General features: G+C 47.3%; 1 protein-coding gene across 2 annotated transcripts in view; it reads right to left on the reverse strand.

Annotated features, from left to right (window-relative positions):
• The window catches only part of Ccdc60 (coiled-coil domain containing 60), a 156,585-nt gene that overhangs the window by 76,051 nt on the left and 58,947 nt on the right, over positions 1-21,587 (reverse strand). For both annotated transcript variants that reach the window (XM_059248842.1, XM_059248841.1), the window contains exon 2: positions 16,058-16,137. In XM_059248842.1, the coding sequence (XP_059104825.1) occupies positions 16,058-16,137 (80 nt within the window). The remainder of the gene's footprint in view (positions 1-16,057; positions 16,138-21,587) is intronic.

Consider the following 21,587-nt stretch of genomic DNA (forward strand, 5'->3'; position numbering starts at 1 on the left):
CTTCTCTGGCACCACATCTGTCTGCACACTGCCATGCTTCCTGCCATGATGATAATGGACTAAACCTTTGAAACTGTAAGTCAGCCCCAATGAAATATTTTCCTTTATAAGAGGGGTCATGGTGTCTCTTCACAGCAATAAAACCCTAAGACAGATATTGCTACCAGGGACTGGAATATTGCTGTGATAGCTGAACTATGCTTTTGTTTGAAGGAATATGGACCTTGGGACTATGGATTAGAAAATCAGTTGAATATTTTAAGTGCTGCTTAACAGGCCATACTAGTAGGAACATGGAAGACAGTGGTGCTAAGGGTGATTTGAACTGTGGGGGGCTGGCTCAAGAGGTTTCAGAGAAGAAGAATGTTAGCATGTTGCCTAGAAATCATTCTTGTGATATGTTGGTGAAGAATGTGGCTGCTTTTGCTCTTGTTCAAAAAGTTTGCTTGAAGCTAAAGTGAAGAGATTTGGATTAATTCCATTGGGAGAGGAAATCTTAAAACAGCCTAGGGTAGACTCTGGTGTATGGTTATTAGTGTTAATTCTGATGAAGATTTATAATGAAAAGGAGCAAGCTGAGCAAGGAAAAATACAAAATGTACAATTTGAGGAGAAAAGAAACACCAGGAAGTGGAATGGAGCTAAGTCCTGTGTTCAAGGAGATAAACAGATTAAGAAATGGAATAAAGGGAGTGGTGACCTCAGGGCAAGAAGCCACCTAGCTAAGTTTGCAACTTGTGAAAAGGTATTAAAGAAAAGCTCAAAGCTGGTGGTGCAAGCCTTTAATCCCAACAGATTAAGGAGGCAGAGCCTGGTGGGTCTCTGAATTTGAGGCTAGCCTGGTCTATAGAGCAAATTCCAGAATAGCCAAGCTTAGGCAGTAAAGGTAACCATCAAAAACATAAAGCTGACAGAGATGTAATTGAACTTAGGGCCATGTTCCAGCCCCAGCAAGCAGCAGAACTTGGCAGCTTTAGCCCTATGGTTCTGACTTTAGAAACAAGGATAGAAGAAAGGGGTTATGGAATTTGCCCCTGAGACAAAGGAAAGCTGCTGAGACCAGGCATGTGTCAGGGATGTCAATGGAGGCCTAAAGAGACCATTGGATGAAGCTGTGAAGATGAAGCCTGATTGCCTCAGAGATCCCAAGATGTTGGAGATGTCAGAGCTATGGGTACCTGCTGAGGAAAGCTGCTAATAGGGAGTGGAACCAGCCCAAGAGTTCAGCCTAAGTGTGTTTCAGTCAACAAAGCTGAAGGGAGGTAGAGATCTGAAGAGTATGTTGACATCAAACATGGAGATGCAGAGTTTGGAGTTTGCCCAGCTGGCTTTTGGTCTTGCTTTAGTCCAGTATTTTCTCACTATCCTCTCTTACCTACATTTTGGAATGGTAATGCATATATATACTGTGCCATTATATGTTGGAAGTATGTGATCTGCTTTTTTTATTTTGATTTTACAGAGGATTACAGTTAAGAGATTGCATGAATCTCAGAAGAGACTTCAAATTTCAGACTTAAATAAGTTTGAGACTATTATAGACTATGGGGACTTTTGAAGTTGGAATGAATGCATTTTTGCATTATGATATGGCTACAAGCCTTTGGGGCCCTGAGAGTGGAATGTGGTGGTTTGAAAGAAAATGCCTCCCATAGGGAGTGGCAGTATTAGGAGGTGTGGCCTTGTTGGAGGAAGAGTATCACTGTGGGGGTGGGCTTTGAGGTCACATATGCTCAAGCTATGCCCAATACACAGATAGTTGATCAAGATGTAGATCAACTATCAGCTCCCCCTCTAGCACAATGTCTGCTGGTATGCTACCATATCCCACCGTGATGATGATGGATTAAACCTCTGGAAGAGCCAGCCCCAAGAGTTGCCTTGGTCATGGTGTCTCTTTACAGCAATAGAAACCCTCACTAAGGCAAGGATGATGTTTAAATGAAGCACATTGGCTTTAGTTATATTATTATTGATATGAGTGACATTTCCACAGGAGTTTGTTGTGTATTCATTTGTCTTTATAGATATTTAAATGCATTTATACTAACAGTTTTAAAAGATGAAACCATTTATGTACATTTGTTTAAATTATGGAAGGTGTTAATCATTTTCTAAATTAAGGTATATTATATAGTATAATAATATAATAGTGTATTCATAACACTTCTTTTTATGAAAATATCTATATCTATGTGTATGCACAGACAATCACTGCATGTTGTATTTCTAGGCACAGTGGTTAACTTTCCTACACTATACTATTTATATACTTTGAAAAGGTCTTTTAAATTTTGGGCTAAGGGCTAGTGATATGGCTCAGTGTGTAAAAGAGCTTGCTGCCAAGCTCGACAACCTGACTTCGATCCCCAGGACCCACATGGTGGACAATGAGAACCAACTCCTGAAAATTGTCCTCTGACCTTCACACACCCACTGTAGCGTGCATGCCACTCACACAAAATAAATAATATAAAAAAACCCTGGGCTTGGGCAACAGATGCTATCTACTAATGCCAAGTACATGCCAAGTGGGTGAGCAGACAGCTTCACTTCTCCATCCCATCCCCATAGAAATGCCTACATACGCTTAGCAAACACTGTCTTAAGAATGTTCCCAGCAGCTCTAATAGTCCCAGCGTGCAAATAAACCAAATGTCCATCAATACCAGAGCAGAGAAACGCTGCTGTTTACACAGAGAACGGCACACAGATACAGGCAGAATGGGTGTCAAGTGAGTGTCATGAGTGAGTCCCTGCGTCATAATAGTGAGTGAAAGAAGAGCCGTACTGAGTGCCCAGGAGACGGTTCCATTTTATAGTCTAGGTGGGCAGAGTCAGGGCAGGGGCTTTCCTGGGGCATGGGTGACTGGGAGGAGACCTTGCTTTGGAAGGCTGCAGGAGGTGTCTGTGTCTTTTTTTCACATGGGTGTGCATTGCACTTTCCCTGGGAAAAGGGGGAGCTGCCTCAATAAAGAGTTAAACATCCTGGGGGAAGGTTGAGTCTCAGAACTGGTTCCCAGGAGGATGGATACGAAGGCCTGGTCACCTTGCTTGAGAGCAGGACATTTGTGAACCATCATAGTCCTGAAACAACCCGTGAGGTCACCTCAACTATCCCCAAATTGCTTTCAGCTCAGTCTGTTCTCCACACCACTTTACACTCTCCTGGGAGCACTTCCCAAGGAGCACCCCTTACAGACGCTCTCCTGGGAGCACTTCCCAAGGAGCACCCCTTACAGACGCTCTCCTGGGAGCACTTCCCAAGGAGCACCCCTTACAGACGCTCTCCTGGGAGCACTTCCCAAGGAGCACCCCTTACAGACGCTCTCCTGGGAGCCAGTTGTGTGCCTCGTCCCCGCGCTCTGTTCAGTGTCATCAGGCAGACAGTGGCACACCCGAGACATCAAGACCTATTTACCCCACGGAGGGGCACCCCATGGAGGGTGAATGCTGAGCAGTGCCCCGCGGTCCTCCCTCCAAGGGTGGGCGGGGTGCTGGGAGCCCCACACATGCCTCAGTGCTGTGCTTGTCACGTTTTCAAAAGTGTGGAGTGGGGTGGGACCCCTGTGAGAGCAAGGGCAGCAGTGGGTCCGACCCCCCACGCCTGTACTGTGCAGACACTAAGCGGGAGTGCAGACTATACCCACGGTCCCTCCGCCCATTGCCGGCAGCCTTCTCCAGGAAAAGATGTAAATCCTGGAGGACATGCTCCCAAAGCCGGCTGAGTTTGCCGTGTCCAGCAGGTGGATGCCAGAAGCTGAAGGCGTGATTGGAACTGATGTGTTGCATTGTCCAGATCTCCCCCCACCCCCGGCCTGAAGCATCGAGTCCTCCATCTAGGAGACTGTTGCCGGTGGAAGGCTCATGGCTGAGCGACTCCCCAGACACTACATGGTTCAGAGGTGTGGTGACCCTTTGGGTTAATCTAGATACTTCTGAGGGGGCATTCCTAGCTCAGAGCTCTCACGGAGACCAACCAAGGTCTCTCTATAGGTGTACCCCAGTTCCACGTCCCCATTTGGGGACCCATTTCAGGTCCCCACTGTCTTATCTTCATCTGAGACTTTCCCCAGAACCCATGCTGGGATGCAGGCAAAACACCATGAACTTTATATCAAGGTTGTAATGTGGTGTTCCCTCACCAGAAGTCATTGGAGGTGCTCAGTCTTCCATATTGCTACAAACAGGAAGCTCACATTTAGTTGTCAGGGATGTCCAGACACATGCAGAGGCTCCTATACTACAGGACCTCACAGACCTTTACGGTGCTGCTGTGACTGGACACAGTGATGCTCACCTGTGATCTCACCTACTCCCTAGGCTGAGGCAGGAAGATGGCAAGTTCAAGGTCAGACTGAGTGACTTAATGAAGCCCTATATGAAAGATAAGGAAGAAAAAGATATAGTCTAGTGGTAAAGTAATTACCTAGCATGAGCAGGGTCCCAGATTTAACATCTCAGTACCACAAAGCAAGCAGGCAAACTAGTACTATGTATCTTTGAGACAGGGGTAGGATTTTCAGTGTTTCTTAGATATAATCTGTGGCTATAGAACCTGCTTCCACATAGTGTATTTTGTAGGGTGGGTGCTCTGCTCAGCTGCATTGGGCAAGACGATCTGTTTTCTTGTTACATTTATTTAATCGTGCACATACGTGTGCATTTATTCATTTGCTCTCTCTCTCTCTCTCTCTCTCTCTCTGTGTGTGTGTGTGTGTGTGTGTGTGTGTATGTGTGTAAGTGTGTGTAACACAGTCTGTGTATTCAGGTCAGAGGACATTGCAGGAGTCAGTTCTCCCCTTCCGTTATGTGGGTCCTAGGGAACCAAGCCCAGGTCACAGGCTTTTACCCACTGAATGATCTTCCTAGTCCGTGCCCATTTTCTTACACAGCTAGAGCGAAATATGTTTCTTTAAGTCCCTTGGGTTATGTTGGGGAGACAGAGAGAAATGATATTATGATTCTGTTGAAAATGATGGAAGATGTAACATTGTCATCGACTGTTGGTATTTTATCTTCAGATTTCTTTGCTGATTGTAGCTGAAAGTCCCATGATAAAGGAGGAATGGAAATATTTCCTCTCTCCTCTCCCCTCCCCTCCCCTTTCTCTCTGTCTCTGTCTCTCTGTCTCCCTTTTCTGTCTCTGTCTGTCTGTCTGTCTGTCTGTCTGTCTCTCTCTTTCTCTCTCTCTCTCTCTCACACACACACACACACACACACACACACACACACACACACACACTCTTCCCTAAAATCTTAGTAGGAAGTGCAGAGACCAAGGGCCAAGTTAACTTGTTCGTGTGTGTGTGTGTGTGTGTGTGTGTGTGTGTGTGTGTGTGTGTGTGTTTGTCCAGCAAAGAGAAAAACGTATTTGTGGTCTGCAGAGTAAGGGCCTGTCCTCCGTCTTTGGTGATGAGAAGGTGTTTGCCTGATCCAGGACCACTGAAGCCTATGGAGGAGACAAGGGTAGACTGAAGTGATATGGCTCGTCAGAGAGGTGGGGCCTTGGGCTCAGGTCTCCTGGCTTCCCTTCTGTTTCAGAGCACTGAAGGAACTGAAGGGAGCAGGCAGTTCCTCGCAGGCTGTGTTATTCTGTCCTTTCCTTTGCAGAGGCCCCTGAGGAAATGTACTGACATCCAATGGAGACACCAGAAAAACAAGACAGCCGGTCCGAGTTCATGGAGCTGATAGGAGATGGGCTGGGCCACTTGCTTTCTGAAGCTCATGTTTTCTGTTGAATCTGGGAATATTTTCAGGTTGTCTCAGGAAACTCAGCATAAAAACAACAAAGCCTCCTTGTATTGGTCTGTTCCTCCCTCACCTGTTCCCATACATCTTGGCTTTCTTTACCTTCTGTTCTCTTCTTCTGATAAGCAGTCCGGGAGTTAGAGAATCGGGTTGATTCACCTATGGCCACCCAGCTAATGGCTGGCAGTGGTAGGATTTGGAACCAATTCCAAAGCCAGCCAGCTTTTGACGACACCAAGTGAACCCTCCAAACCTCCCTTTAAAAATGGCCGTACTGCTGCTTATCTGGGAAAGAATTTCACAAAAAGCAACAGAGGGATCAAAAGTCCCAGAGATTTTGGTGTTTTGATTTGAACACTTGGTCCTCTGGCCACGTTCTTTTGGGAATGTGAGATGCTGTGAGAAAGCATCTCGAGGACAGGAAAAGAACAAAAACAGATGTTTACTCTCAGCTGAGAGTGTTGTGAGGAAAAGCAGAAGAGAAACTTACGCTGGGACTCTTGTTGACTAGAGGCATCAGATACATAGAGACAGACAAGGCATGGACAGGGTGCTTGAGTCACAGCCACGATGATAAACATGCAGTTAGCTTGTGTTAGGTTCCCCCAGTGTGGGCGTGTGGCTGGGTTTATTAATTCTGAGTCAAGGACATGAGCCAAATGTTTGTCCTCACAGAACATACAAGGGACTCATTAATAGAAACTCTGCTGGCTTCGGGGCATGGGGGAGATGTGATTGACATAGATCTATTTTTGGGTACAATCCAGAAATTTTAACTAGGACTACACCCAACGCATCCACCAGCACACAAAGCTCAGGTCTTAAACAATTCTGGGGTTTTGAGACAAGACCTCGAGGGTGGCAGAAGAAGCAGAGGAAAGAATCAGGATTGGACTTTGGGGCTACGGATGTGCAAGGCCTGAGGCATGGGATGATACAATGCACCAGCCAGAGACAGATGAATTCAGCCCAAGTTCAACAATAACGCTTCAAATGTTTAAATGCACTGATCAAAATCCAGTTGCATTCAGAAAGGGATTTGGATGAGCTTGGTCTCTCCTGCTTATCCTTTTTACTCCAAACCCCAGTTCAAATTAATAAAATGTTAGTAGAGATACCACAGTTTCCTCCTGCAACTTCTCATTTAGAAATGATAAACTAAAATTTGTGCCATGACATCAGCCATAGTAAATGGCAGAGAATCTGAAACCAAATCTGCTCTCCAAGGAAAACAGCACTGTGATCCATTAGTGATGTCTGTCATGGGCTCAAGGCAAGGGTACATGTGCCCTCTATCTGTAATACTGTATTTAAGTTTTTTTTTTTCAGTTCAGTGATGAATTTTATAACATATTTAGGGAGTGGGGCTGGGGGAATGGGTCAGTTGGAAAGATGCTTGCTGAGCAAGTATGAAGACCTGAGTTTGAATCTTCAGCACACATGTACAAAGCCAGGTCAGGCTGCACACATTCCTGTAACTTAGAGATATGGAGGGCAGTGACACCAGGATCCCTGAGGCTTGTTGGCGTTCAGCTTCATTGAGAGACCCTGCCTCAGGAGAACAAGGCTGTGAGTGGTAGAGCAGGATACCCTGCTCTAGCCTCTGCAAGTGTGCACCCACTCACAAATGTGCATATATGACACACACGACCACACACAGGGGAGGGAGGGAGGGGGAGAGAGAGAGAGAGAGAGAGAGAGAGAGAGAGAGAGAGAGAGAGAGAGAGAGAGAGCACATGCACCATCTCACTCTACTTAAAAAACCTAGATACAATTAACACTTCCAAGTGAATATCAATCACATTATCAAACATCATCAACTTATAAAAATAGCCTGAGAAATGGGCTGGCACGGTAAAAAGCGCTACATTTCCTCTTGACTTTAGGAGCTGGGAAGTTGTTTCGTTCAGGCTCCTTGGTTGGTGAGCCAAACCCTGAAGAGGGATATCGTCTAAGAGTATGTGTGCAGGAGACCAGGGCTATGGCATCCCTTGTGGAAATCCAAGGTCAGAAAGTTCCTGGACAGGCATTTAGACCACTCCAGGGGGCGTGGTCTCTTGGTTGAGCGCCGCTACAGTACAAGGGCCCTCCCTTCTCCCCCTCCCCTCCCTTCTGTGTGTTCTTTGTTATCCTCTAATTTTTCCTAATTCACGTCTTCATTTCTTCTCTGTGTTGGGCTCACCACAGTAAACATTCTCTACTGCATCACCGTGGTACCTCTGACTCTCCCACCTTTGGCACCTTTCTCTCCCACTGCCAGTGGATCATCTTCCAGCGCCTAGTTCACGGCTCTGAGTCTCAGGGTCATGTGTGTGACTGCAGTGGATGGAAAAAGTGGTCCCCAGTGTCCAGCCTTTAGCACGGAGCCTTTGCCGATCTTACTCACTGTGAGTGGAATCTCTACTCCCCCGTTAATCGGTCCTGGGTTGTGGATTACTTTGTCCACAGAATACGGCAGAAGTGATATTTCACCACTTCCAAAACCAAATCTCAAGGTCTTTCTGAGTACCTCGCCCACCACCTGGAGACCAGGCCCAGGTCAGCTTTGAGAATGAATGAGATGACACTGTGTTCTGACTAAGGCCATCCTTGGCCTGCCTATATCTACATGACCTCTGGACATGGTCAGCAAAGCCACCCACCAAATTACCCACTAATTACAGGCGCACTAGGGAGTCCAGGGAAGTTCAGAGGTATCCTGGTTAGCTTTAACTGTCAGCTTGACACAAGGAAAGCCTTGATTGAGAAATTGCCTGGCTCGCTTGGCCCGTGGGCATGTCTGTGGGAGATTATTGTCTTGATTGCTAATTGATGTATGAGGACCCAGCCCACTGTGGGTGGCACCATCCCTAGGCAGGCAGTTCTGGTCTGTATAAGAAAGCTAGGTACAGGGCTGGAGAGGTGGCTCGGTGGTTAAGAGCACTGCCTACTCTTCCAGAGGACTCTCAGGTTACATTCCCAACACCCACATGGTGGCTCACAGCAATCTAGTTCCAGGGAACCCAACACCCTCCTCTTGTGGTGTCTGCAGGTACCAGGCACACAGGTACATATATGCAGGCAACCCCCCCCCCCTACACACACAAAATAACAGTAAAGTATTAATGAAAAGAGAAAGCTAGGTAATCATGAACCCATGGGTGAATAAGCAGCGGTCCTCCATGGTTCCTTCCTGGAGTTCTTGTTCTGATTTCCTGCACTGATGGATTGTGACCTGGAAGTGTAAGCCAAATCAGCTCTTCCCTCCCCATGCTGCTTTTGGACAGAGTGTTTCATCACAGCCACAGAATAGCTCTAGGACACCAGGTTAACCATAGACTCACAGCTTTAGCAGGTTGTGGTGGTTAATCCTGGTTGTCAAGCTGAGTGAACTGAGAAGTGCCCAGTAAATCACGCTTTAGGGTTTACCCATGACAGCATTTCCCTAGAGACGATCAGCTAAGATGGTTCCCTTAATATGGCCAGTTCCTACAGGCTGTGGAGCCAGAGAGACAAAAGGATAAAGGAGAAAGTCCATTCTGTCTCTTCCTGTCTATCAAGAACCCGTGTGTATGCATGTCCGTGTGTGTGTGTGTGTGTGTGTGTGTGTGTGTGTGATGCACCTCTATGTGTGTGTATGTCTATGTATATGTGTGTGTATGTGTGTCTTTGTGTATGTGTGTGTATCTTTATGTATAGGGGGTGTGTGTGTGTATGTGTGTGTGTGTGGTATGTGTGTCTCTGTGTAATGTGTATGTCTTTGTGTATAGGTGTGTGGGGTATGTGTGTATGTATGTGGTTTTTTTGTGTATGTGTGTGTGTCCCTATGTATATGTATGTATATATGTATGGTATGTACATGTGTGTACATGTGTGTGTGTCCCTATGTATATGTATGTATATATGTATGGTGTGTACATTTGTGTACATGTGTGTGTGCATCATCTTTTACTAGCATGTTAGTCTTCTTCCTCAGTGTTAACTAAGTTAACAGAATGAACAAGAAAATTAATCCATCCCATGAATACTTGTTTGGTACCACAACATGGACACGACTGGCTATGAGCTCCTACATCCTAACGGGAAGACACGGATGTGGCAGTAGGTCTTAAGACACATGGATGCTGCCTTTCCCCTCGGCTCCCACATCCAATCCACTTACCCAGTCTGGTGGTTCTGCCCCCGGGGAAACTGAGTCTGCCTGCTTGCTGGTGTTTCCTGACCCATTCTGGGGTCGTCTCTCACTACGGCCTTCCAGGCTGTCTCTATGAAGTGGGTGGAATCCTTTTTCTAAGTCAGACCATCCCCTCCTGCTCAGAACCCTCCAGTGGTTCTCCAAATGTCTCTGCATGGCCCTCCAGGCTTCCCTAACACTCAGCTCCATCTCTCGTCTCTCCCACCCTGTCTTATCCTGCTCCTCCACACAGCCTTTCTGACCAGGTAGCATGTCCAGTGTTTTCTGTCTTCATCACCCACTCAACCCAGGCTTTGAAGTACCTGCCTTGTGTGAATGGCTCTCTCCCTCATTCAGCTATCAGGCCCACGATCTCTCTGTATAAATCATGCACACCAAACATAGCCATGCCCGTCTGCCACCGAGTCTCGGCATCGGCAGCCTCGGTACCACCTTGGTTTGTCCAACTCCAATCCTGCTGGCTTGCTTACATATGACTTCATCCCAGTACAAAGCAGACCATCGCCTCTTGCCGAGGATGAGAGGCTTGGGTCTTGTTTATTGCTTTGTTTTTAGCACAAAGGATGCCTCTGGCCGTGTCCGTGAGGGTGTTTACAGAGTGGTTTAACTGAATGTGGGTGGTACTGTTCCTAGTCCATGGGATGGAGTCCTGAACTGGATAAGAAGAAAAATGGAGGAAGCCAGTGGAGCAGCGGCAGCATGCCCCCCCCCCTCGGTTCCTGACTGTGGGCGCAGTGCATGTGGCCAGCCACCTCACACAGCTGATGCCATGCCCCCCTGACATGATGGGCTGTGTCCTCAACCATGAACCACACAGCAATTTTTCCTTCCTTGAGTTGTTCTCGTCGGGGATTTTACCACAGCGAGAAGACCGACTAGCTAACTAATACAGATCCGCAGGATGCCTGCGTCATCTTTCTGTCACTGTGATGAAATACTGGAGGCAGTGCCCTTATAAAGTGGCAAGGTTTATTTCGTCTCTTGGTTTTGGAATTCCCACAAGTCAACAGGCCTGCTCATTGTGCCTCTGGTGAGATGTGTGTGGGCAGGGTGATTCGCCTTATGACCTAGGAAGCAAAAAGCGTAGAAGAGTCTAGGGCCCCAAGTCCCCTTTGAGACAGCTCTAAACCTCTAATGAGCTGGGCAGTGGTGGCACACGCCTTTAATCCCAGCACTCGGGAGGCAGAGCCAGGCGGATCTCTGTGGGTTCGAGGCCAGCCTGGTCTACGGAGCGAGCTCCAGGACAGGAACCAAAACTACAAAGAGAAACCCTGTCTCAAAAAAACCAAAAAATATTTCCCACTGGTCTCCACCTCCCAAAGGTTCCACTGTTCCTGAAAAGCACCACACAGGGCACTGACCTATATGGGCCATGAGGATACAGCCCACAGGAGAGAAGCATTCACCTTAACACATACAGCTTCTTCCTTTGCCCCCAAACCCACCTCAGCTATTTCTGATCACCTTGCTTTTGCTGTGTACTGAATGCTGTTGGCAAAACAGTGCCTCAGATCTCCTCAACGTTTGAGAATCTATACTGTGGGGCAGGGGGGCTGGAACCTGTCACCCCTTGTAGGTGCCTGAGCCTGGCGACACCGTGTTGTGGGGCGATTGTGGCTTCGGGTGGAATATTTCTGTGACAGGGATGTTTGCTTTCCTCAAGGCACATGCGTCAACAGGTGTTGGTGGAGGAAGATCCACCATTGGTTCCCTGGGTGGCTCGAGGGCGGAGCCCACGAGGAGGCCCCAGTTCTCAACCTTTGCCAGCAGAGAGCCGGCACTGGTAATGCCCAGCAGTGCGGGCTCCTCTTCCCTGCCGAACATCTGGTGCCACAGGCAAGGAGGAGGCAGTTAGTGCTTTATTCTTTTTTAGCATCATGTTAAATTGGCCATGAAGCCAGGGATGGGGTGATTGAATTATAAGAAGGCTGGAGCATTAAATAAAAATCCAGGAGACAGGGGGTTTAGTTCAAGGTGGGCTCGACTCTAATGGGAGATGGTACGGATTGAAAAAAAAAATAGTAGAAGAGACAACATCTCTTTTGCTAACAATTCACCTCAGTTAATAATGGAGATGGACTCATTGTGTGTGTACAAGAGTGCATGTGCAATTATGTGTGCTCCTGTGTCGTAACTCCCTGCAAGGCAACTTTCCCTGGAAAACAGGACAATTCCTCCTGAAGGAGATTTCCTGATTCCTTAACTGTCAGCAGCCCCTGCCAGTGTGGCTGGAACATCTCAATGCCGTTTCTTGGTTTCTTGTTCGTGGCTCTTCTGTGTGTCCTTGTCCTCCTCTCTTGTTCACGTCCATCAGTCAAGCAAGCTGACCCTGTCGCCTGATGAGGATGTTAAATCCTGGCTTATTCCGGATCGGTGGGAACTGTGTCAGGCACCAGTGACAGACTCCCTCCGTCAACTGAAGGATGTCAGAAAAGCCGCCGCCTCACCTGTCCATCTAGTGTCCCCACTCTCCTGAGCTGGTGCCATCTCCCGTCTTTGTCTCTCTGGAGGCTTGCCCCAGAGGTGTGCTGGTGAGTGTTTGCCAGTCAGTTCCTGGGGCAGGACCGGAGGCAGAGAAGCCAGACTTTCTTACTGATGTCCATCCCATAAACATTCCGGCCATGGCTGATCTGGGGTAATATGGCATCAGTAGACCCAGAGCTAGGAGGGCATTTGCTTCAACACTCTGTGTTCGGTATTTTTCTGTTGCTGTGTTAGAACACCCCGACTGGAGTCAGCTTAGGAGAGGAAGGCTTTGCTTTGACTGACAGTTCTGGAGGGGATGCAGTCAGTCATGGTGGGGAGGGTGTGCCTGTAGTAACTCTGGCCTGGCTGTCAGAGCCAGGGCAGGAAATGTGGCCAGGCCATAAAACCTCGGGGCTGGATCCTGAGGACCTCCCTCCCCCAGGGAGGCTCTGCCTTCCAAAGGTCTCATAGCCGCCAGAAATCGAGCCACCAACTGGGGACCAAGTGTCCAAACACGTGAGCCTGTGAACATTTCATATTCAAACTGCAAGGCTCCTTCTGTAGTATTTTTACCACACAGATGTTTTAACCACCGATAACCACGAGAAACTAGATGAGAGTAAAACATATAAAGGCATCGAGATGAGTGGTGGGGGTGGAGGGGGGGAGGTGGATTATTGGGTAAGTGCACTATGAATATCTGAGTTCAAATCCCCAGATCCTATGTAAAAAAAAAAAAAAAAAAAAAAAAAAAACCAGGAGTGGTTGCATGCATGCCTATAACCCAGCCCGGGTAGAAGTAGGGGGATTATTTGAGGTGGGGTGGGGGACAGGGTGTCACTGACCACTAGCTTAGTTCCAGCTTCAGTGAGAGACCCTGTCTCAAGGGACTAGGTGGAGAGTGACAGAGTAAAATATCCAGTGTCCTCCATTGCCATCTATGAATGTGCATGGACATCACACTTTACATATACACAAATGTGCACACATCACACACACACACACACACACACACACACACACACACACGGGATGGCTCTCCAGTAGCTGTCTGTGTGTTAATATTTATTTAATTATAGATTTAAATAATAGCTGTGTTTAATAAGCAACTTGCATGTTTCCTGACAATTTAATGATGGGTTCTAGGCACATGCTGGTTCACCCATGCTTGTCAGCCTCCTGAGCCTGGGTCCCCCTGATTTAGGCAGGAATCTGGGGCTCACACAGATCCAGGCACCCACAGGCCTCTGTGGCAATACCAGCTGCTGCTAGGAAATGCACAGATTGTTGTGGGAAGCCTCACTTGGTGCCTGAAGAGCCCGGGGTGCCTCTTCGAGGGGACTCTGAGTTGGCAGCTGCTGGTAAGAATGGGCATGGTTGGGCTGGAGAGGGGGCCCAGCAATTAAGAGCATGCAGCTGCTCTTGCCGAGGACCTGAGTTTGGCTCCCAACACCCAAGTCACAATTGCTTGTAACTCCAGCTCCAGAGGATCTGATGTCCACTTCTGGCCTCTGAGGGCCCTGTACTCATGAGAGCAAGGACACTTGCAATAATTGAAAAGAAAAATAAAATCTAAAAAAAAATGAAAGAATGGACATGGGTGTAATGGTGTCCACGAGGATCAATCAATCCTGTGTTTGGGCCTTTTTGAGCCCCATAAAATCCTCATTATTTGCTTCCTGCTACAGCTGCTACCAGGTAAGTCCTGGCTTCTCCATCTTACCTCTCACTAGTCTCTAGAGCCTCCTGGTTCCCAAGGCATCAGCCACAAAAGTTCTCAGAACATGGTTTCAGACACAACGTGTCTCAGCCCTGGATTGAGTCACGTTCACATGCCGTCCTGAGCTCAGCTCAACTTGAGACTCTCAGGCTGAACCCTATTGGTCAGCCCTGAGCGGAGGACATCACCTACCGGAGAACTGCTGGGGCTGCCTTCACAGAGTGCCACGGGCTGCGTGCGCTGTTTTCCACAGCTGTGGAGGCTGAAGTCCAAGGCAAGGCGTGGGCAGGCTCAGCTGGTCCTGGAACATCTCTTCCTGGTTTGCTGGGAGGCCCCCTGCTTGTTTGGTCCTCATGAGCTTCTGTGCATGAATTTCTGATGTGGCCCCCTCTTCTTACAAGAGCACAGACCAGATAAGGATGCTCTTGACCCCATTTAACCTCAATTACCTCTTTAGTGGCCCTTGTTCTAAAGAAAGTCATGCAAGGCTTCAATGCTGGCACTTTCTCCAGGGTAGGGATGGGAGGAGTAGTTCCTTCACAGGGAGAACCAGACACTTGAAACCTGGCTGGCACACGCTAGTGTGAGCTTCAGCTAGGGACCACACCTTGGCCATTAGGTCATTCACTGTTTGCTACCGTTTCTCCCCTTTCAACAGAATGTTGAAATGTAGAGTGTTCTCGTCTGTGCTTTGTGGCTGCAACGAAACACTGACCAAAAGCAACTCGGGGGAGAAAAGGGTTTAGCTGGCTTACAGCTCCAGGCTATCTCCGTCATTTTGGGGAAGTCGAGGCAGGGCACTTGAAGCAGCTGGTCACATGACATCCACAGTCATGGGCGGAGAGAAATGAATGCACACATGCCTGCCGTTCAGCTTGCTCTCTCCTTGTCATTCAGCCCAGGGCCCAGACCATGGAATAATACTGCACACAGTCAGGGTGGATCTTCCCACCTCAATGAACTCCATTGAGAAAAACCCTTCACAGGCATGGCTACAGGCTGACCCAACCTAGACAACCGAGACTCTCCTGAGACCCTCTTGAGATTCATTGAGACCCTCTTCCTGGTGATTCCACATTGAGTTAAGTTGACAATCAAAACTAAACATCACACTATGTCTCCAGCCCTAAATGCTTTTTTTATTGAATACAATTTGAGTGATAGTATTTTGGGTTAAGTAAAACATTACTGGAATTGTTTCCATCTGTTCCTAGTGAGGATAGTCATGAACTTAAAGATTACGTCATGGCCCAGCCCCTGGAGAGTAGACAGGGCCACCCCTCATATGGAAAGGAAATGTTGCTCTTACGGTCCTTTCTTGACCCTTTGCCTAGCCCTGTTACCTATACACCACCTCCTTTTCCATCCTCCACTTGGGCTCAGCCATTAGTCTACGCTGCTGGACAGAGGCAAGGGACCTTACAGGTGATGAGGGGTCAAGGAAGGTGACTTGTGCCCCTCCTTGTGGTCTGGCTTGAGGGCAGTATCTAAGACTCTGACCCTCAGTGCTCACCTCGTGTGTGTTTTCTGCAAAAGCAAATGGATAAAAAAGGTCCCCACCTCTTATTCCACCTTCACTGGCTAAACCCAAAGCCCTATTTTATTCTCCTGCCAGTTCCTTGAAAGGAGCTAAGGAGTGAAGAGAAAAAAAAATGTTTTATCTAGGGCCTGAGAGGATGGTTCAGTTGTTAAAGAGCTTGGCACCAAGTGTGAGGACCCCAGAAACCCCATCAATGCCAGTTGGCCTTGTTGGAGGGTCTATAATTCTTCCTGAGATGTAAAACCAAATTAGATCCCCTTCTCTTTCTAAGATTACCCTCCTATAAGTAAGTATTCCAGTGGGTGTCTAGGGAAAGGCTTATCCCACCACCCCCACCCCACCCCGTCCCCAGCCTGACTGGCAGTGTCCACTGGCTCATAACTCATTTCATGCAGGGCTTACTCACCGGCTTCGCACAAGATCCTTTTTGAGGTTTATTATTTCCTTGTCTATATACCTAATGTTCTTCACTGTCTTGTCTGCGACCTGATGGGAAGACAGGGGAGGAGAGGAGAAGGGACATTAACACAGTTGCTCCGGATGGAGTCGGATAACAGAGCCCCTGTACCCAGTGAGATAATCAATATGCAAAGGGAAAAGTTCTACTCCAGCTCATGGATGTGGAGGCTCTGGGCTGTGGCCGCGTGGCCCTGTGTTGCTTTGGATCTGTGTCAGGATCGGGGTGTGTGGTACAGTGGAATGGCTCACTTCATGGCTGGGAGGCAAAAGGGAGAAGCCATGCACCCCATGACCCAGAGACCTCTCACTAGGCTCCACCTCCCAACAGCTCCACACTGAGGACCAGGACATCCAACATCAAAACTGTAGTGATACTTGTCCAGGTTGGAAGGCTCCGGGCATGTGAGTTCATCTCTACATTGGTAGGGGCCCCGTGGCACAGTGGGCATGGTAAGGATTCTGGAAGAACGTAGCCCTGAGTTCTCGTCTTGGTCTGTTGGATGACTAGTTGTGTGGACTGGGCCCCCAAATTACTTCTTTTTACAACCACTATAGAGGTCACTTAGTCTTTCTCTCTCTCTCTCTCTCTTTCTTTCTTTCTTCCTTTCTACCTACCTATCATCCATCCATCTATCTATCTACCTACCTATCATCTATCTATCTATCTATCTATCTATCTATCTATCTATCTATCTATCTATCTATCTGCCTACCTACCTACCTATCATCTATCTACCTACCTGTCATCTATCTATCTGTCTATCTATCTATCTATCTATCTATCTATCTATCTATCTATCTATAACTGAGAAGCCTCAAAAGTACAGTCCCAGTCCACAGGGCAACACAGACAGATGATGGTGTCTCATGAGATGCTAGTGGGGGTGGGTTATAGCAGCTCCATGGTAGAACATTTGCCTAGCAGGTGCAGAAACAGGCAGCAGCAGCAGCAGCAGCAGCAGCAGCAGCAGCAGCGAGATTGCAGTGGAGCTGCACAGTGAAGTCATAGGGCAATGCAGTGTTCCTGGGTGGTAATGCTGGAGTCGGCATACCTACTACTCTGGCGGTCATGTGAGAGTGCTCTAGGGGCCAGCTACGTGGTTAAAAGGCTTGCTGCACAAGCTTAAGGACCCGAGTTCAGATCCCTAGAACCCACATAATTGCAGATAGGCATGGCAGTACTCTTGTAAGTCCAGCCTTGAAAGATGGAGGTGTGGGATCCCCAGAGCAAACTGGGTAGCAAGTCTTGCCACATTGGCAAGCTCTGGGTTTGATTGAAAGACCTTCCCTTATTGAGTAAGGTGGAAGAACAATGGAGGACGATTCCTGACATCAGCCTCTGTGTCCACATGTACACACACCCATGTGCATGTATATATATCCATGTGCATGCACACACACATGCACACATACCCATCGCACCACAATATACAAGTAACCACATGTGCAAAAGGCATACACACATGCACACCATGTGCCATATACCATAATACATAAAAATAAAAATTAAATTAAAAGATACAGTGAGTGCAATTACATGGGGCACAGGACACTTGTGGTGATAACCGTGTGTTACTGGCTTACATGTTTGCTGTATTGCACTTTTATGATTTTGAGAGTTTTCTTATTTATAAAATCCGTTCGCTGTAAGCCAGGCTGCTGTTGTGCTGACAACAGCCTTGGGTGTCCCGTGTTTATCCAGCCTCTTGATTGTATTGTTTTCCTCCTGTGATGGATTTAATCTGGGGTGATTTTGTTCATCAAGTCCTGAGCAACAGGGATCTCTTTCTCTCTCTCATGCATACACACATATATACAGGTGGGTGGCCGGCTGTACTGCCTAGGATTGTTCTGTGATATCTGTACAATGACTGTGAGACTCAACAATGCATTCCTCAGGTGTCCCCATTGGAAAAGGGTGCATAGCTTGTATGCACTCTGCCTACAGCAATCCCACTGACGTCCAAAGAAAGAAGGGAGCTTCCCTGTGAGGATGTCTACCACAGAGGTGTGAATCACCCTGCAGAAACCTCAGTGCCCAGCAGACAGGCATTGTGGGGCTGAGCCACGGTTTGCCCAGACAATGAAATGGTTCAATTCTGTTGCTAATGCTTCATGTTGCTGTAGATGTTTGTTTATTGGCATGAAAGAGTGGCGGTGGGCTATTATTTCAAGGGAAAATGTAGCTTATATGACATAAAGAAATTAGATCATAGAGTGTGCTCATATTTCCTTTGTCTAGAAATTCCTAACCATTTTCTATCATCTCATACAGATGATTTTTTTAAATTGTTGGCAAAGAATTTATGTCATAATAGAATGATCTGGAAATACAATAAATCAACGACAGAGATATCATATCAGGGTGTCTGTAAGTTAATTAAACAATCATTTTGACTTGGGTTGTTCTTTTCCTAATTTTCTGTAATTTACATGTATTAATTCTAATTAAATAATGGTGTCTTTCATGTTTGTACAACAATTTTGACTAATTCTCTTGATGCAGAAAAATAGAAATGTTGCAAGATGATTTCAGTTGAGTTGTCTAAGGTCCTGGAAATGATGTGAGTTTTATGCATGACATCAGGCAGGCTCTGGATGGGACCTAAAAGCTCTTGCCCCATAGTTCGACAGAAGGAGTGGAGCATTGTAGAGGTACAGAGTGTCGGAAGATCTGGAAAGCCAATCAGGGACAGTATAAGAACCCCTGAAAATTAGCCAACGAAGGCCACCCTGGCCACCCTTAGGGCAGGACTAAAGGAAAGGGTCCTGAGAGACCCTGGAGTTGGCCTGCCTGGCATAGGCTGGACTCCTGGGAAGCTGGGTTCAGTTGCAGGTGCTGAGAGACAGATGGGGAAACCCTGAGCCTTCCCTTCATCCTACCCTCCAGTTTCCTGCTGGAACTTTCTACTGTTTGAACCTAGGGATCCTGGGGAATGTAGTTTTTAATGATGGGCTCCTATGTGGGGCTTGAGAAATGGAAATGAAGGCCCAAAGGAGATGGTTTTGGGGTTATGGCATGGGTTTAGTAATTGGGTCATAGCTAAGACAGGGCTTCAGCAAGGTGGAAGTGGCCTTGGCTCCAGACCACTTTGCACTAGAAAGCTGGTTCTTGCTTTAAGTGGGTCATCACAGATTGTAACTTTAGATAGCCTTTATCCTTTGATCTTAAATAAGCACTCCCAGTGTCTCCCGTGGCTTTGAGGTACACCCAGAACTGGGGTCCTTCCCTGTCATTTCCTCTGAATGGCTTTCTGCCACTATAACAAACACCCCATGTGGCGGCCAGTTTATAAAGAGAAAAGGTTTATTTTGGCTCACAGTTTTGGTCCATGATGGACTGGCCCATGGCTGTGAGGCCATGAGGAGGCAGGCAGTACATACGGTGGAGAAACACAGAAGAGCAAACGTCTTACCCCATGATGGCCAAGGGAAAGAGAGAGTAAGGGAGACACCCGGGTCCCACAACCCCTTTAAAGAGCACACCCCCAAAGACCTAAAGAGCTCCTCAGAGTCTTTGCCCCTTAAAGGCTCTATAACTTCCCAGTAGTGTCAAACCTTTACCACATGAGCCTTTGTGGAACATTCCAGATCCATGACTCTCAAATATCTATAGCCCTCTTATGCGTCCCTTTCTTTTCCGGGAACTACTGAATGTCTGTATCCTTACAGGCCACCACTTCCTGCATTAGAATGCATCTGACCTGGGTCTTTTCACCCGGGGGGACACAACTCCCAAACAACTCCACACTGAAGAATTTATTCTCATCACAAAGCTGGAAAACATCTTAGAAAGTCAGATTAAGAGAAAAATAGGAGAGAATAAGCAGCATGCTAAGCCCATGGCCAACTGTGCTCTTTGATTTGGGCTATGATTCTTAGCCGGGGACCAATCTTAGGGACAGTTCACTTTATCTGTCCCTGCTCTCTTCGGATGTGTGATTGTCCCTTGGAGCCCCTGGTTTTCCTGTTCCTCTCTGAATATGAGTGATGGCATCGTTCTCTGTTTCCTAGAAAACAGTCATGTCTCTGCCCTGCTTGTGTCTCCCTCAGCAGGTGCCGACAGCATCCCGCCTCTGACGGATGATGTGAGGTGTGCATCTGAGGACTGTGAAAGATGCATTGTGATGTCTGTGATGGACCAGGCTAAGGACTGATGGGTGTGAGGAGGTGGTGGTGGCCTCTTTAGATAGTCACTGTTGGGAGTGATTTGGTTGAAAAGAAAAGGGCTTTGCTTTTCAGCAGGAGGCCTGACTCTGTTGTTTAGAATCTGACTGCTGCTGAGGCACATTCAGAGCCTCAGTTTCCCCATCTGTTCAGTGGCGCTCATGCTAACCCTACCAGAACTTTCGCCTTATTTGCTACCCGTTATTCTAACGGCATTCCTGCTCAAGTGTGTGATGTCATCTGTCTGCACCACATTGCAATTCCACTTTGTAAGGGAGACTTGGAAAGGTTTTGAAAAAGACGTGCCATCGAGTGGTGAAGCCTGGGTGTGGAAATGGGCTCTAGTGACATCAGAACATTTTCTCTTTGTAAAAGGCTTTCACAACTGTAGCCCAGGCTTGACTTGAACTCATGATTCTCCTGCCTCAGCCTCCCAAGTGCTGGAACTACAGGCATGCACCATCATAGTCAGCAAAATGTATGTTCTTAGTAACAAGAGCACGCCTCCCTCATTAGTGCCCTGCTTTGCATAGTAGGAACTAGCTATTGATTTAGATAGCTTATCCGTTGAATTTTTGTTAGATTTCCCCATAAAGACTTCTACGAGGCAATCAGCACGATTTACTGAAGGTCACGGCCAGAGAGCCAATCTTCTAAATACCTGTTTTCTCTGTTTTATGAAAGGATGTTCCAAACTCATCTTTGTTAAACCTTAAAACATGATCTCCCTGGAATCAGATTAAGATGGAAACGAATTCCCTTTAAGTGTGGCTGGGTTGATGTAGACATCAGGGGAACAGCTGGGATGCTCCGTGGAGCTGTGTTGGGGGAGGGTGACTGTTTGAAAAGAGATCAGGGGTGAGCAAGCCAGAGACCAGACAGTTCTTGGGACAGACTGCAGCAGGCTATGGGGTGGGGGCTCTTGAGACTTCAGTTTGCAGCTGATAGTTAAGCATTTGATGGTACTTTATGCTGTAGGTGGGCAGTTTCCTTGGGGGGGGATGTTTTATTTATTTATTTTATTGTTGTCTTAGGGTTTCTATTGCTGTGATAAAACAGCATGACCAAAAGCAACTTGGCGAGGACAGGGTTTATTCAGCTTATACTTCCGCATCACTGTCCATCACTGAGGGAAGTCCGGACAGGAACCTGGAGGCTGGAACTGAAGCAGAAGCCATGGAGGAACTCTGCTGACTAATTTGCTTTCCGTGGCTTGCTCAGCTTGCTTTCTTGTAACACCCAGGACCACTTGTTCAGAGATGGAACCTCCCAACCGGGGGCTTGGGCTTTGCACATCAATCATTAATCAA

This window comes from Peromyscus eremicus, chromosome 23 (assembly GCF_949786415.1).
Source record: "Peromyscus eremicus chromosome 23, PerEre_H2_v1, whole genome shotgun sequence".
Lineage (NCBI taxonomy): Eukaryota > Metazoa > Chordata > Mammalia > Rodentia > Cricetidae > Peromyscus > Peromyscus eremicus.